The sequence below is a fragment of the Sinohyriopsis cumingii genome, chromosome 15 (genome assembly GCF_028554795.1).
Source record: "Sinohyriopsis cumingii isolate HCF-2022 chromosome 15, ASM2855479v2, whole genome shotgun sequence".
Classification (NCBI taxonomy): Eukaryota; Metazoa; Mollusca; class Bivalvia; order Unionida; family Unionidae; genus Sinohyriopsis; species Sinohyriopsis cumingii.
In genome coordinates this window covers 10,315,081-10,333,220 of record NC_142975.1, presented here as the reverse complement: position 1 = coordinate 10,333,220, position 18,140 = coordinate 10,315,081, and the positions used below count along the sequence as shown (strand labels likewise).

The 18,140-nt window shown below is 34.8% G+C and overlaps 1 protein-coding gene across 2 annotated transcripts in view; it reads left to right on the top strand.

Moving 5' to 3' along the window:
* LOC149781252 (exocyst complex component 8-like) overlaps nucleotides 1–18,140 on the top strand; it is a 51,278-nt gene that overhangs the window by 13,157 nt on the left and 19,981 nt on the right. Inside the window, exons 5-8 of one of the 2 annotated variants that reach the window (XM_089935334.1) lie at nucleotides 108–250; nucleotides 4,630–4,695; nucleotides 9,851–10,004; nucleotides 15,622–15,760. In XM_089935334.1, coding sequence (XP_089791460.1) covers nucleotides 108–250; nucleotides 4,630–4,695; nucleotides 9,851–10,004; nucleotides 15,622–15,760 — 502 coding nt within the window. The remainder of the gene's footprint in view (nucleotides 1–107; nucleotides 251–4,629; nucleotides 4,696–9,850; nucleotides 10,005–15,621; nucleotides 15,761–18,140) is intronic. The other variant, XM_089935335.1, reaches the window with a different exon arrangement.

Below are 18,140 nucleotides of genomic sequence, written 5' to 3'. Positions count from 1 at the left end.
TAATTTGTCTTATGAAATATCAATGTTGGAATATCTGACTTTGATCAGATCTGTAATATAGATAGGAACTGATGGAAATGACATTCATTATATGTACTTCTTTACAGAGTGTGACAGAGGTACCTGGAAGGCAGTTGATCCACAATGGTGACCTGACAGAGCTTGACATTGAGTCATTGACACCCACCCAGAAAGTCCATGCCTTTCTGTTGACTGATAGTCTTATGATTGCTTCTTGGCTCCCAAACAGGTATTACTTCACTGTTTCAGTTCAGTTCTGTATTTGACTGGTGGTGGTTCCATTATTCAAGTGTTGCCATTGGCTACAGTGGCATTTTGCATATCAGAACATAATTTCACCAAATTTCTAAATTTCTCCTCAGTTTAGATTTTACATTATCATGCTTACGATTTTCATTGATCATACAGATACCTTTAAAGATCTCTGATCACTTGTAAATTTCAAAGCTAAACACATGGAAACCTTTTTTTATTCTCTAATAAAGTCTTGAAGAATTCCTCAGATATGTGGTAATTCTCAAAATTAATTCAGAAGTAAAACAAAATTCTTATGAAGATAGTATACCTGTTGACATTTTAGTGAAAATTTCATAGTTGCCAAGTTGGCAGAAAGAAAGATATTTATAAATCAATTTGAGGAAGACATTTTGAAATATTTAGTGATACTGTGGCCTGGATATGTAATACAATGTTATTTCAGTATTTTTTGTGGAGTACCAGTTTTCATAGATTTTATGGTTGCTACAAAGGATGAATTCAAATGATGATTGATCTGTAAAGACCGTGACTCACATCCCCAGGCCACAAATTTATGTACTATGTATACTCATTTATAGTTGAGTCCCACTGCAAACTGTACAGACCTAGATCTGTCATCAAATAATGTGCAGGAGATTTGGATCTATGAAGTTTATTAGGTTTAATCAGTAGAACAAGCAACATAAACCCTGATCTGTCTGCACATTTTGCAACAGCGGATAAGGCTGCACGTTGTTTGCAATTGGACTTGACTTGTACCTGAGTCTATATGGTACCAAAGAAAGTGTTCTTTTTGTTAAGCCATGAAAATTAATGCCCAAGAATATCAATGAATTGATCTTGCTGTCATGAAAGTCAGATTGTATTACTTAATTGAACTTATAGCTGCTGTAGAAAAATGTTTAGACAGTGCATGAATGCATATTATTTATGAAAATATGTGCATACACACCTATGTTAAGACAAATGTATGCACATGCATACACAAGGGTTTTGTAATAAAAAGATAAACACATAGTTGGAAACAAAGCTGAAGCTAGATGATAGGAAAAAGGAAGAAATGAGAATGAGTACCAAAAAAAAGTGAGTCAGAAATGAAGTGAAAGAAATATTACATTATTGTTTGTTTATATATTGAATTTTATTATTACTTGTTTATTTATTTGTAATCTTGTAAACAGTTTCTATATTCATAATTCAGGGACATCTTTACATGGTTGAATGTATTGAAGAAACATAGTTAGCTTTTTTGGAATTTCTTAGACTCTACAGACATGTGTGCATAAAACAGTTCCCATGGGTGTTTCCATACTTTGTCTTTGGAATAATGGTCAGTGATAATATGTTTGTACCGTTTTATCACATCTCATAAGGTCAGTGATAATATGTTTGTACCGTTTTATCACATCTCATAAAGTCAGTGATAATATGTTTGTACCGTTTTATCACATCTCACAAGGTCAGTGATAATATGTTTGTACCATTTTATCACATTTTGTAAGGTCAGTGATAATCTGTTGCAATTAGTACTGTCATATCAAGTCTCATAAAACAACAACCCTAGTTATGAATGTACTACTTACTAGAACGCAATCACTGTTTATTCACATGTTTAAACCTTGAAACATTGAATCTCAGAATGTTTTATAAACAATGAATCTAATATTTTGGTATGGAGTAAAAAGGGGTACAACTCAAATGCATGCTTTAATGGGGGACATCTCCAAAACCAATAGACAAATTGGAAATTGCTCAGTAATGTCATATAAAGTTAGAAGTGATTCACACTCCAAACAATTCTAATTGCTTTTTCACCCACTAGTTTTGTGCCTGGTAGAAGGATAAAAGGTTGTGCCTCGATCCCTGTATTCCAACTGTAATCACTGTATCAACATTTTTAAAAGAAGAACCTTGAATAATTGAAGCATGTACCATATATAACCACTTGTAAGTCCAGTCAAATTGCAGACAGCATAGGCCCTGTCTGCCATTGCATAAGGGGGTGCTTACCAGTTATGTACTTTTGAGAGAGTGACGTATGTAAGGTGAAGTTGTTTGCATTTAAAACATGCACAATGGAGAGAATGTTGGCATACCTCTATGCTACATTAATGTAATGTGGATGATATATCTTTGGAAATTGTACATGATCTAAGCACACTGCTAACTAAAATGACTGCTCCTTTGTGATAAAAAATCAGCCTGAATTAGTCTAAAGTACACTATCCATAGCAGCTATTAAAATAAGGAAAATGAATTTTGCCAGACTAGACAATACCAGTTTCTGAAAGTGCAATGAATAAATTATCAAACATATAAACTGTAAAAATGTTATTGGCTCTTTTCTTATACAATTTACCTCTGAAGTTCAGGAAGTGCAAATGACCAAGTAGAGCTAGCATTTTTTTTGAAAGGTGCAAATCTGGAGTAAGGCCAAGCTGTATATTCTATAACCCATATTGCACCAATCAGTCATACACCAAAATGAATGGAATTAAAGGTTCTTTGAATTATACCAAAGATATACAAGGTCTTTTTTAAATAGCCAGTATAACCAGTGAGGAAAGCTGGGGCAATTCTTTTGCTTTAAAATTCTAACCCTATGCAAAATACGAAACTGTAGAGTGCCACCTTAAAGCAAATATAACAATGAATGCAATTTCTTTTTTTATTTTCATATAATTATGTATGATGTTCTGAATAAAATGGTACATTCATATTGATGTTAAGTATGAAAATAAGCTAATTATGCTCATTTTGCTCTTGCTTAAATAATTTGCCATGAGGCATGTTTGTGTGAGTAGTGACCTAAGTTAATTCTGGGGAAATTAGAAGTCTTAGAATATAGGAATAGAGTCAACTTAAATTTAAAAATGTTGCAATATGTAAAGAAATATATAGTGAAAATGTTTCTTTTCATTTATTTGCAATGAAATTAAAAAATAAATGATCAGAAAGCGAATTCGCTTCTTCCATATTAATCATAAGGCAAATATTTTACACTTTGACCTTTATGAACCTGATCTGTTCCATCCCTTTTCAACCTGTATAATTCATTGTTTATATCTCAGAAATAATTCTGGCTTGTTTTTAATGTTCCTGTCATTCAGCATAACATTGGTTGCTATGTTTACAAAATGTAATGTGCATTTTTAAAATAGCTAACATTTTATCATGTGGGGGGCTGGATTTGTTAGAGACTCTGACACTCATAAATACTGTTCTGTGGGGGGAAATGCAGGAGAATTATTCAGAAGGACTGTTTTGATGCTTGCAACTTAAATGTTTCAGACATACAATCAAAATTAAATCATACAATAATAATACCTATGTTCTCTTTATGGGGTTCTCACCAGTTATTATGTACTTTTGTTTACATTTAAAACATGCACAGTGGAGAGAATGTTGGCATACCTCTATACTACATTAATGTAATGTGGATGATATTTCTTTGGAGATTGTACTTTTGGAAATTGTACGTGATTTAGGCACACTGCTACCTAAAATGACTGCCCCCTTGGGCTAAAAAATCAGCCTGAATTAGTTTAAAATACACTATGCATAGCAGCTATTAAAATAGGGAAAATGAATTTTGCCAGACTAGACAATACCAGCTTCTGAAAGTGCAATGAATGAAATACCAAATATATCAAATGTAAAAAAATTACTGGCTCTTTTTTTATACAATTTACACCTGAAGTTCAGGAAGTGAAAATGACCAAGTGGAGCTAGCACTTTTTGAAAGGTGCACATCTGGAGTAAGACCAAGCTGTATACTCTATAACCCATATTACACCCATCAGTCATACACCAAAATAAAGGGAATTAAAGGTTCTTTGAATTATACCTATGACATACAAGGTCATTTTTAAATAGCCAGTATAACCAGTGAGGAAAGCCAGAAAAATTCTTTTTCTTTAAAATCCTAACCCTGTGCAAAATAGGAAACTGTAGAGTGCCACCTAATTCGCTGGCAGATCAGGTCCTTATTGATCTGCTGATTGTTGTTTTTTTTTTAAAAGACTGTAAAGATCCATATCAAACAGTGCATTATGCAATGACAGATCTGGGTCTGTGCAGTGTGCAATTGTGCTCAGTTTATAAGCATGTACAGGTGGTAATAACACTTGCTTATCTTTGAGTTGCTGTCTTTTCAACTGAGGTTTAGGATTTACACACTCTTAAGAAAGTCATCAAGAATAGTACATAGTGAATTTCATATTACAGTCAGAGTCGTAGTAGCATTAATATATAATTAGTAACTCAATTTAGAATGTGATATTTTATAATAAACAGTTGAGATTACTACAAGCTTGTTTGCATTTGGTATACTGTGCACATTCTGTTCAGGTTTTCACATCCGACACAGCTGTTATTGAAAAATGTCCTGTTCCCTACATTTTCCAATGCTATTTGGTAAGTAATGTTGTGTGTACTGTAATGGGATTCTAATAAGTATGTTTGGTTTGTACATTCAAATTGATGATTTCATGTAGTACCCATGAATCATTATCATTGAGTGTATGGCATTTTTGTCTTGTTTTTATGTCAAAATGAAATTTATGAAAGCAGTTACATAATATGCCTGTCTCCATGAGCAAATGATTGAAATTATTTTAAACGTTTCATAAATTTCATTTGAAATGAGCACATGTTTAAATGATGTTTATCACATGATGAAAAATACATATTTTATTGACTAAATGGCAGAATAGTGTTGTTAAATACATGTAGTGTCACACTCATTACACCTTTCCTTTGCATGATATTGACATCATTTGTGATGTTATGAGAAGTTATTGCAAGTCTGAAATATCGGAATATTTTTACATTGGTATATTAACATAAATAACACTGTAGTCATGTGATAAACAAGAAAGCTGTCTGAAAATCTGTTCAGTCACAGTCTTCATTGTCAACATTCTCACTTTAATCTCAATTGTTCTCTAGATAAATTCCATTTTTGGAAATGCCTTTTTAGTGACTTTAATATTTGCTGTGCATATTTCACTCAATCTGTTGAATGTAGTGAGACTAGTGGGGATTTCCTGATAGAACATAGTTGCTCTAATACTAAACAAATTAGACAGTGTTTGAGAATAATTGAGTAACTTCTTACTGCCCAAATTCTGAATCATTTTGAATTATCCCCATGCATTTTTTGAAATGGAGGTTTGAGGTGCTCTGAAGATGTTGTAGAATGGTTTTAACATTTTGATCCAGGGGCAGGGCTTTTTGGAGAAGGGAGTCAGGTAAAACTAAAATGACTCAAGTTGCAGGATTGTAGTTGTACACAGTAGCAAGTTGCAGATTTGGCTACCATTTCTGTGCATTTTCTTCTTCAGAAAAATATGGAATAATTTTTTTTTCTACCAAGATTACAAATCAGATAGGACTCAGGAATATGACCAGTAAATTATTTATGGACTTATAACTGTATTTTCATCACGAATGAGCTTGTTATTAATAATCAGTACAATTGATATTGGTCTGCTGATAGTTTGGTGATTCTTAGAATTTACCAGGAGGTGCATTCAAACTAATGATCAATAAAAAAGAACTTATGCAGACTTCTGTGACATATTGTCAAATTGGCAATGAAATGTTACTACTTGCTAGTTCTAAGCCTGCAGCTGCAGTTCTGACATTTCTGACAGTTAATATCTCTGATACCCGATAGATGTCCGATGGGGTGTTGAATGAGACCCTGGGTCATGCTCATATTGATAGCACCTCGGTCTATCTTCACACACACACACTCACACACAGTGGTTTAGATTTGACAATAATATAAACAACATGCCTTATTTTGTTCACACACACACACACACACACACTTTGTGGTTTAGATTTGACAATAATAGCAACAACATGCCATATTTGGTTCACTTCCTTTGCCAGATTTTCATGTGTTTGCACTTCAAATGCTGTACAGTTTTTTATTTCTATGCCCATCACAGCTGGGCAAGTTAATCTTGCCCATGCTTGCTCCATATTGAAGCTCTGCATTGGATGGGTAGGTATGTAACAACTCATCACCATGAATAGACATGCAAGCATTGTGCACCTTCATGCTGCCAAACAGTCAGAAATTTTGGGAATTAATATATCCATTACTATTTTGAAGATGAGTTTTCATTGTGGTTACAGTCAGTGAGAAAAGTACTGTGTAAATAACTAGTTTATTGAGCAGTAAATAGTCAGGAATGGCAGCAGATATAAAGAGAAAATAAAGAGGAAAACTTATCTTTATGGCTGCTGTTTTGCAAAATTTCAAGGCATTAGATATGGATGAATGGATACACAATATTTATTTTCATTGGAAAGTAATTGTCATTGTGGACAGGTACATACAACTCAGGCTCATTGGAATATGTAGAATGTTTGCATAGACATTTGTTACGTTTAAAAAAAAACATCAATATCAACAGGGCTACCTAGATTCTGAATTCATAGCCTTTTTCTTTCTTCAAATTCTTATTAATTTAAACTCATGTTCACTTTTTGCTATTTTCAGATCACTTTTCAGCAACTGCTTACGGCTTCACTTCTTTCTCACTTTCTCTGACATGCAATTAATACATTAAATACCAAAGATATTTATTGTGTTGTTTGCTGTACATTCATCAAACTAATGTCATTCCGCACTGATCTGAAATGAATAACCAAACATTCAAATCAGCATATGTTTTCCTATATATCAGAATAAAAAATTGGTATTCAAGCATTATTTTCTTTATCTTGTAAGCAGTGATACCTAAAACCGGATTTGGCAGTTGACTGTGCTAACCATGGCAGATTTTTAATATCAATAAAGCTGAATTGTAAGCAAACACAAATTTGTGTATCAGTAAAGTCTGAGTGCTCATTGTAAGCAAACACAAATTTGTGTATCAGTGAAGTTTGAGTACTCATTGTAAGCAAACACAAATTTGTGTATCAGTAAAGTTTGAGTACTCATTGTAAGCAAACACAAATGAGCTCGGGTATCATAGGTAGAATTATACTTATAAGATGTCAAAATAATCAATATGCTTGTACTTAATAATTTCTCAAGATATAATTTTTTTGCTTCAACCATTCATTTCTTCATCAGTAGGACATGACAATGAGCACAACTCCATGAGCTGATAAATCTATTTGGCACATATCATTTGAACTGTCTCTTAACACTGCATAAGATCAGTAAAATATTGACCAACAAAAGAAAGAAAAAGCAAAGATATATACATTTTATTAGAACTTACAATTTGTTTTTGACTGTATTAGTGCAGATTTTGACAGTTATAGGTAATACCTTGGATTTGTTTACAGTGTATGATTTTAACAAGAAATTAGACTGTCCTATGCACCAATATTAGAGTGATGTCAGCACAATTCATATGTTGTAATTGTGTGTGATTTTGATTTTTAACATAACTTTAACAATTTTTGAGCCATATCACTATGATGTCTGCAGTGTGGCAGTTTATAGTGATGTCTAACACTGGGGCATCATGCCACAGACATGTAACATGATGTCCCACCCAGTCATGTTATCCTGACACCAGGATGACCAGTTCTAATACTAATCTCTGAATGCTGAGCACCTAGTGAGGCAGCTGTTAGTACCTCTTTTTATAAGTCTTTGGTATGACTCAGCATGGGTTTGAACTTGTAACCTCCCGGGATGCTCAAACCACTAGGCCACTGGATCAGTCTGTTGTAATTGACTGGAGACTATAACTGTCTTACAAAAGAATCATTAAGTTCTCAAAGCCAGCTTAGATGCTGATTTAGCATTTAATAAGGTTGTCTTGGAAGAGTTTGCAGGTGTCACTGTGACAGTTGATTAACTGTATGTTTAAATGGTAGAAGGTAAATAATTTAATTAAGACCACTAGTGTTGTTCTGATTATCGATTATAATCGATCATCAGTTGCTTGAGTCAAGTAGTAGGATAACCGATTACGAAACTCCGTAATCGATTGTGTGGAAAGGATACTACTTCTTTTAGTTGCATACAGAACACAAAGGTTGGTAACACTCCTGTGTAAATGGTAAGCTATATATAACTTCCAGTCCAATACAGTCAATCTGAATTATTTATTCCCATTATAACATACAAATATAAAATGATATTATACTCTGTAGGTGCAAACTTTCATAATTAGGAATATGTAGTTATGATTACATTATTTTGCTGTTAAATTGCTGAGTTAATAAATTCAAACACATTTTGATGATTTTTTTTTCAGTTTAAATGTAAAATTCTTTGTAATGTTTGTAAATAATGACAGACAAGTAAACCTTGACTCGGAGAATGATCAAGATAGCGAGGGTTCAGCATTAATCAAAGTGTGATCCAGATAGGGTTCAGCTTGGTTCAGTGCAATTCAGATAGAGTTCGGCTATTCTCAGAGTGCAATAGAGAATTGGTTCAGTTTGGCTATTAATAGTGCAATCTAGATAGGGTTCGACTTGGCTTGCAGAATGATCCAGATAGGATTTGGCATGGCTTACAGAATGATCCAGATAGGATTTGGCTTGGCTTACAGAGTGATCCAGATAGGATTTGGCTTGGCTTACAGAATGATCCAGATAGGATTTGGCTTGGCTTACAGAGTGATCCAGATAGGATTTGGCTTGGCTTACAGAGTGATCCAGATAGGATTTGGCTTGGCTTACAGAATGATCCAGATAGGATTTGGCTTGGCTTACAGGATGATCCAGATAGGATTTGGCTTGGCTTACAGAGTGACCCAGATAGGATTTGGCTTGGCTTACAGAATGATCCAGATAGGATTTGGCTTGGCTTACAGGATGACCCACATATGATTTGGCTTGGCTTACAGAATGACCCAGATAGGATTTGGCTTGGCTTACAGAATGATCCAGATAGGATTTGGCTTGGCTTACAGGATGACCCAGATAGGATTTGGCTTGGCGTACAGAATGATCCAGATAGGATTTGGCTTGACTTACAGAATGATCCAGATAGGATTTGGCTTGGCTTACAGAATGATCCAGATAGGATTTGGCTTGGCTTACAGAATGACCCCAATAGGATTTGGCTTGGCTTACAGAGTGATCCAGATAGCAAGGGTTCAGCATGAATCAGAATGTGATTCAGATAGGGTTCAGCATGAATCAGAGAATGATCCAGAGTCAGGGTTTAACTTCCTGATAAGCAGTCATCATGTAATTAGCTGTTAAATGATATTTTTTATTCCACAGAGGGGAGATTAAGTTTGTGTGTTGAACTAAATGATTTAGAATCAGTGTGGAAGACAAATTCACAATGCTGAGATTTTGTATGGTTTGTCAGTTGGCTACTTGTCCAGCAGTGCAAGTGACTTGGAACATTTACTTGTCAAGCATTAGTAGTATTAATGAATACACTGTACATTTTTAAGCCCTGCATGTAATATGAAACATAATTTAATCACAAAGATATGACCACCTGGCTTAACAGACTTGTCTTGCTAGCAGAAGAGTTTATTTCTGGAGACAGACTTTACTCTTTACACATTAGGCTTGAAAATTCAACGCAGAACATTTGTTTACAATGGATTGTGTGTGTCTTATATAGGCGGGGTCCAGTGCGCTATAGATTCCAGGGACTGTACGAACTTGACAATCTTGCAGTTGTAAATGTGAGGGATGCTGGGCCTGTTAAGAATGCATTCAAGATACTTATGTTTCCTGCCTCCAAGATTTACCAGACTGATAGTGCCAAATCAAAGGTAGAGTATTCAAGTTGGAAATTGTACTTCTATCTTAATAATCTCCTAAGAAATCTTTACCTTGTGTGTGCAGTTACTCCCCTGTTTTTTTCTCCATGGCATGATGACTCCCATATTTGTTGCTTTGTGATACGATGAATTATATAGTATTTTGGCAGAGTATAGAATTTAGAATGAGGGGACATGGAATTCAGGAGGTTTCTACCATTCTGTTCTCTCTACCAAAAGACTTTGGTGATTTTTTTTCTTCTCCTTAATGCCTGTTGATTATTTGTACTTGAAAGGGGGATTGAGGGCTTTAAATTCCTCTGATGTCAATATCATGCTACTCTGCTTCACTTAATTTGTTTATAATAGCAGTATAATACCACAGTCCCCCACAGGAATGCCCCTCCCCCTGACCAGTGACCACCAGCTTTTTACATCCAGAATCCCTTGGCACCAATGAGTTTGTGTTCAAAAGTACCACTAAAGAAGGCTGTCACTCTAACCCAAGCAGCGGACAATATATTAGTGTAAAAATTTAAAATTTACCCCTTACAACATTTTATGATTAATATGTGTCCAGAACTAATATTTAATTCATATGGTCAAGTAAGTAATCTGATTATCTTTCCCGATGTCTGCTTCTGGATATCAGGTTTTGATTCAAAGAAATAATAAGTATTATTAATGATGACGCTTAGAGAAATGGGGTCAGCAATGTTTTGATAGAGTTTTGGGCTTAAACAGCTGTATTTTGTTTGTTTTTTTTGTGGTTTTTTTTAATGAATACACCTGGGTGTGATTGTCAAGATCATAACATGGTCAGCGTAGGGTATATATAAATTTTCTGGATCAACACTCATAGAAAATTAACCGTGAACAAAACAGGATACCAGAAAATGACCATAAAATCATGTGACAGTACATGTATCACATCCTTGATAAACAAGAAATTTCATTTACTCTACAAAAGTTTCATGTGCATAATTAAATTGCAATACTGTACAGTTAGGAATAAATTGTGATGACATGTTACAAAACTTTAACATGTCATCACATAAACAGAGAAATAATACTCCAGAAGGAAAAGTAAAAGTTATTTGACTTATCGACAATGGGGAGAGTTCACTTGCAGATAAATATTATGCTGGGAAGACTCAGATAAACAAAATCTTAACAGATAAGGAGAATCATGTTGTGGTGGAGAAAATGGAATAAATGGAAAGACAGTTATTTTAAATATGAAACAATGTATATACATGTACCGAGATTTAAATAATGTTTTTGAATGGTTTTGCAATACTCGTGCCAAAAATACCCAACTCACAGTTCACACCTAAGAATAAGAACTATTAATTTATGTTACAGTAGTCCCCCTCTTATAAGGCCACCCCTACTGCAGCAGGGAAGTGGCCTTTCTAGAGGGGGATGACAAATGCGAATAGTAAATACATGTGAAGAAAGTTACATTTAATTCTAAAACATTTAATATTTTCATTAAAATATCACATGCATATTGTGAAATAAATGAAAAACAAACTGTTTCATCATTTTCAAAAGAATGTTATGAATAACCATTGATATAGTTTTAAAACTGTCTTCTTAATTATGTTACAGATCACATCATCTGTCACTCTGTTGGTAACAGTCTAAAAAACAAACCAGTCTTGTCACAATTAAAAACATCCTTGCTGTCATATCCCCTGCATTAACGTTGTGTCATACTTGAAATCTGTGCAACCATCCGTTACTTGTGGTGAAGTTGTCATATCCCAATTCAACTGACAAAATTGTTGCTTTTTCTTGTCATTCAAATCAGGATACAAACATCTCCTGGCTCAAACAATCTTCCTTTCTCCATTCATTTCACCTTCCTACTTCTGCAGAATTGTTTCCTTACTTTTCACGATATTGTTTATCTGAGTCTTTCCGACATTAGTTTTCTGCAAGGATCCTCCACCCCCACCCCCCCGAACCTCTTGGTCAGTTGAATTACTTTCACTTTCTCTTCTAAACTGAGAATTTTACTTTTCCTCGATGACATGTTCATCTTTTTGCAGTAAGTTATTCATGTTGCCAACTACAATACTGATAAAATAATTTTTTATGCATCTAAACAAATTGCCGTGTGTTTTTAAAGGAAGTGATCTTGTTACGTGATTCGTTAGTCGCAGTCTGGTACCCTATTGTTTTTATACATTTCTTTACACTAAGTGAGTGAAGCCAAAATGGCTTCAATATGTACCATTTAACATCATGCAGATTTGACCTTGTGGCCATTAGGATTTGTAATTTTGACAATTATTGTCAGTAGTAATAGCCACTAATTATCAAAGTGAACATCTTACTAAGGGAAGCCATAAAGGCTATCAAACCATTTTCCTGCTGACTTGTGTATTGTTCATCGATGCTGCCACTTTTCAACTCTTACTACTGTTCAATAATTGTAATCTTAACAATTATCGAAGTGACTAAACTGGACATCTTATGATAACACAGCAGTAAGGCTAATTGGATTACATGTACTTGCCCTTTTGTATGGATTAAATTTTGAGTCTTTCTCGGCTTTATGGAATAAATGTGGCTTCTTGTGAGGCGTAAATGATATAATATTAACCTTAGTGGTACATGTACTTTAGTCAACATTTCTTTCAGTAACGAAAATCTGACATTGGGAAACAGAAATTGGATTACTTAACACACGTTATGAATAAAATACTGGTTCTGGATGCATATCAAAATAAAATACGGCCACTTGTGAGGGTTACATTTTATATTATTGCACTAATATGCTGGTCGCATTAGCCAGGTGGCCTTTCGTGAGGGGTACTTTTGAACACAAACTCGTTGGTGCCAACGGATTCTGGCCGTAAGGAGCGGGTGGCCTCTGGTCACGGGGGCCGTTCAAGAGGGGGACTACTGTACATTGAAATATGTTTGTTTATATAAGACAAGAACATTTTAATAATTAATGTTACCTTTACATGAAGATATTAAAGTTATATATATATATATATATATATATATATATATATATATATATATATATATATATATATATACACATTTCTTACTATATACATATATATATATATACACATTTCTTACTATATACATATACATGCAGATTTCATAAATATGGTCCCCCTCTGGAAGGCCACCTCTCTTATACGGCCACTTTCCCAGTGCAGAAGGGGTGTCCTTATAAGAGTGAGACTACTGTACATTTTTTGCTGCTGTCAGATTCCTTTTCTTTCCACTCCAAGCTATTCTCTCATCCAATTTGTACTTGGAGATCCAAAATTTTAAAAACGTCGTCCAGTCTGATTACTTTGTCATTGCCAGCATAAAGAATATCTTTCCTCATTTTCCTTGGACTGTTGTGCAAGTTCATGTAAGTCAAGATGCTCATCAGTTTGCCTTTGTTATTATTTTAAAAGTCTTTTTGGCCCATCATCTGTTCGTATGTGTTTTTTCTCCCCAACTCTTGCATTTTTTAACTAATGATTATCAGTAATTTCCATTTGTAAATTTTGAAGGGGTTTTGTACCTTGCTTATTAAATGGTGATTCTATGTGTTGTTCCCCTTCTTTGTAAGTGGTGTTGGCGTAAGTATTACTTACCTATTTTTGTTCCCAGTTGTCATGTTTATTTTTTTAAAAAATGTTTGCCTTCAAAAGCCTAATTTGTCACAAGGTATAGGTAATTGCAGGCACAAGAAACCCTTGTGGGATACTCACCCAATCTCTATGTTGTGTACTGGTTATGCATGCTTCGGAGATTGTCAATAGTCCAACGATCATTGCTGGTGATGGTTAGGTCCTTGGTCCCTTCCAAGGAGGAAATATGCCTAAGAGTAGTGCCTTCCTGTCATGGATGATCTGTGACCTCACAAAGTAGGCATAGTGGTGATGATTGATATAAGTAGGACATGCCTTCCAGATGACAAGGAAGAGCAGCCATCTTGCACAGATCTTAGGTGGGCTGGTGTCTCCAGTTACCAGTCACTGGACCACTATTACAGCAAGCAGGCACTTGGTTTTGGTTATTGATCAGGGCAGTCGATCAGTTACCCCCCCCCCCCCCCCCCCGTCACCCCCAGTGCTCTCTGTTACTATGTAATCCCTAAGGGGATAATTAGTCAGATTTTGCTTGCCCCTTTCCTATGCTCCTGTTTAATCCCTATGGGATTTAGCCCCTCCCCCAGTACCTGTTATTGAGTCTTTATTCCCTGTTAAATTGTGGATGTGCCTCCCTTGATTTAAAGGTATGGTGGACTTAACAGGCTGGAGACCTACTTCATATGCTCTAGCCTTGTCCAACAAAAAGGATGTGGGCTGTTGAGAAGGAATCAGCAATCCTATTTGCCTAGGAGGATGGCTAGTAGTGTTAGTCCCATTAACCGCAATTGAGGAAGAAGACCCAAATTTGGCATTTTTTTTTACGTAGAGAGATACTGGAAAGCACAGGCCTGTCTTGCCATGAGAGAGTGTTTGGGATGATGATGCTCTCTCTGTTCTGGTGACTCGGATGAGATTCGATAAATGTTGGTTGTAGCCTTTCTTTTTTGAATACATTATCCAATCATAATACCTTAGGCCTACTACTATCTCACAAATCCAGCAAATAGTAGCAGCATGACTGAAAATCTTTTAAAACTACATTAAAAATTCAAACACACACACACACACACACACACACACACATTTCTTTGCCTTCCCAAGTTTATGACTAAGAATTAGTTACCTTCAGATAATTAGTTTCAGTTGCTACTGGGACTCCAAGTCTCATTTATATCTGTGTTAGGGATGGTCAAAATAGTCTCAGTTAGGGCCTTGTGGTTTTTTTTGGTTTCCTCTAGAGGGATAAACTTGTCTCCTTCTACCTCTCAAGGGTTCCTTTGATATTTATGTGGCTACCATTTCATTTTCCTCACTATCAAGAATGTTGTTTAGTTCCACCCAGATAGAGACCTTTTTCTATGATAATTAAAGCCCACAAGGTTAGAACTATTGCAGCTCTTGGGCCTACTTAAATCGCTCCACTCCACATGGGATGATGCTTTGAGAGCTGCCATCTGGCATTTTCACTACCTTTTCATCCTTTTACATGTGATCTTTAGGGCACCATATTGAAGGCATGTACTCATTGGGTCCATTCATGACAGAATACATAATATGCCAACAGGGTATGCATTGTTTGTACTGCTGATTACTAATAATTGTGTAGACCCAGATCAGCTGGCTCTTTAGGATCCGGGTGTTTGCAGTTGGACTCAACATGTAAGCAAGTATTATGGTACTTTTGATAGAAGGGTGTTGCTAATAAGGATATGCAAACAAAGTGTATGACCCTGCAGCCAAATGCTTGAGAATCAGAATGAAACAGTAATAGCTGTATTAAAGAATTGCCAGATGGACAAAATCAAGCAGATAAAATACTAATAAATATAAAAATTCACTTAACGTTTTCAAAATTTCACTCTTACTTATTTTCCCTTTATGGAAATCTCTCCACCATAATCATAGTTTAATCTATATAAATATGGTGAACCAGCACCAGAGTAATGTAAATTCATGGCATCATCTTGAGACTAAGAACCAAAATTTCAGATCCATGTTTATCTTTACAGCGGCAGTGGCTTGACATTCTTGAAGAAACTAAGAAAAAGAAAGCTTCCCGAGACAAACAGAAGAAAGAAGTGGTACAGAGACTTGCTGAGCAACAGAGTGCTGCTTCACTGAGCAAAGTGGAAGAGGCATCAAAGACATGTAAGTTGTGATGGTCATTTGGCCATGTAGTATACTTGTCTATCATAAAAAAACAAAAGCATGAACTTGTTACGTATAATAATGACCTTATTTAAAGAGGGTAACAAAATTAGCTAACAACTAATCTACATTGAAGCCCTCATACAAAGGAATTTATATATTTTAGCTGCATCTCTGAAACCACTGGATATATTGGGCTTTGAAGAAGGAAATAGAGTGGGCATTTCTAAACTCAACTGGAATACTATTCCAGAGCAGAGTTCCAGAGTATTGGAAACTTTTTTTAAATAACTCCTTATTTGGTTTGGGAATTTTATACCGTTTGATAGACATGGAACGCAGGTGGGAAGTATTACCAGGTAGCCTATACTGGAATAGTGATTGTAAATATTCAGGAGCACTATTATGAGATATCCTGTACATTAATTTGGCTTTTCTCAAACAGATTCGGTCTTTAATAGGTAATATTTTTAACCTACCAGCTAAATTTTCTTGCTTTCTTTCTGGATTGATATGTATGAAGTTGATAGACCTGTTATTTTCTGTCCATTGTGTTTCATCACTAGGCAACACAAAGGTTGTTCTGATACTTAGTGCCCAGTAGTTGATTTCACTGTATTCATCCCTTTTTAGTAGAGACTGTGATCTTGCTCATTTGAATGTGTGCTTGTTTCTGTGGGTTTTTTGTATGAGTATGGCAAGCAGCTTATCTTAATGCCTATGACAGTCACTTTGTATTTTCAGATATGACTTGGGGTCACTGTCCAGGTGCCCAGTAGTTGTAGAATATCAATCCTTTCCTTGAGGGGAGAGGTTTCAGGGTGAATCCCTATTTGCATATTTTAAAGAAAGGAATAGTTGACTAAAGGGGAGAGATAATGTGAGTTTACTGCTATGTTCTTTTTGTCATTGAAATTCAGCAGGATCAAAGTATTATCCTTTAAATTGAGTGATACATTCAGACAATGTCTACATTCAGTGACTACATTCAAATATTGACTAAATTCAGAGTGACTAAATTCATAACTTACAGTGACTACATTCAGATGACTACATTCTAAAGATGACTACATTCAGACAATGACTTCTTATGTCACTTGTTTAGGCTTGAATAAACAGTAACACAAGAAAGAGTGAAAACAACAAGCAATTACATACAATAATTTATTTCCCTGGAAAAATTCTTTTAAAAATGAAGAAAAAAATTATGAACTTACGGTTTTATAGAATCAAATCCAAAAACAATCAAAACATGATCCAAGAATACAATTTTAGTAGTCCTAATAACAAAATGTTGTAATGATTTCACGTTCGAATCCCAACAAAGAATCCAAGATGGAAGATGATGACGTATGCTGCAATCTGTAGTGTTGAAGTCTACAGTGCCTTGTAGAAACAGTAATTATCACTCTGGTTTCTGATAGCTGAATAAATTTTTATAAAAAAAACTGTCCTTGTTCCACAATATTACATGACCACATACAATTTCCAGAAAAATAACAGAATTAATTCTTTTGAATCCAAGTAATTTGAAATAACTCCAAACCAAGTAATTTGAAATAACTACAAACAGCACAACATACAACTAACAGTTTAACAGCCTAGCTTCTAGATTAATTCTCCAAAACATGGGCTATATGTGCTTTCTAAAACATAAATATGAATCACATCATCATCTTCTAGAAGTTTATAGAAGCAAGTACTTGTTACAGATCTCATTTACCCAGTGTGACCCTGATGAAAACCAATCATTTTTACTCAAAGAAATAAAAAAATTAAAAAAATTATTTATATCTATCATGACCTTGGAAACAACCAATCATTTTAAAATAAAACAAAACTTGTTTACAAAGGTTGCTACAAATTCCACAACAAAGTTAGGATTTAGATCAACACCTGGTGTTTATAAACTAACAGTCAGTGTCAAACTATTTTCTAAAAAAATGTATCATCTCTAGTGAATAAATTTGCATTACAATATCATGTAATGAAAAATAATTTTTTAAAAACATAAACAATTAAATTGAAATAATATATTTTAAGTTGGATATAATTAAGTCAAATATACATAACATACTACATTCATATAGTGACTACATTCAAAGAATGATATATTCAGACAATGACTACGTTCAGACAGGGACTTGACTACATTCAGACAATGACTACATTCATATAGTGACTACATTCAAAGACTGATAGATTTAGACAGTGACTACATTCAAAGAATGATACATTCAGACAATGACTACATTCAGACAGTGACTTGACTACAGTCAGATAAATTCAGGCATAGATGCCATCAGAGGATGACCTCATTCAGACACATTGACTACATTCATATAGTGACTACATTCAGATAGTGACTACTTTCAAAGAA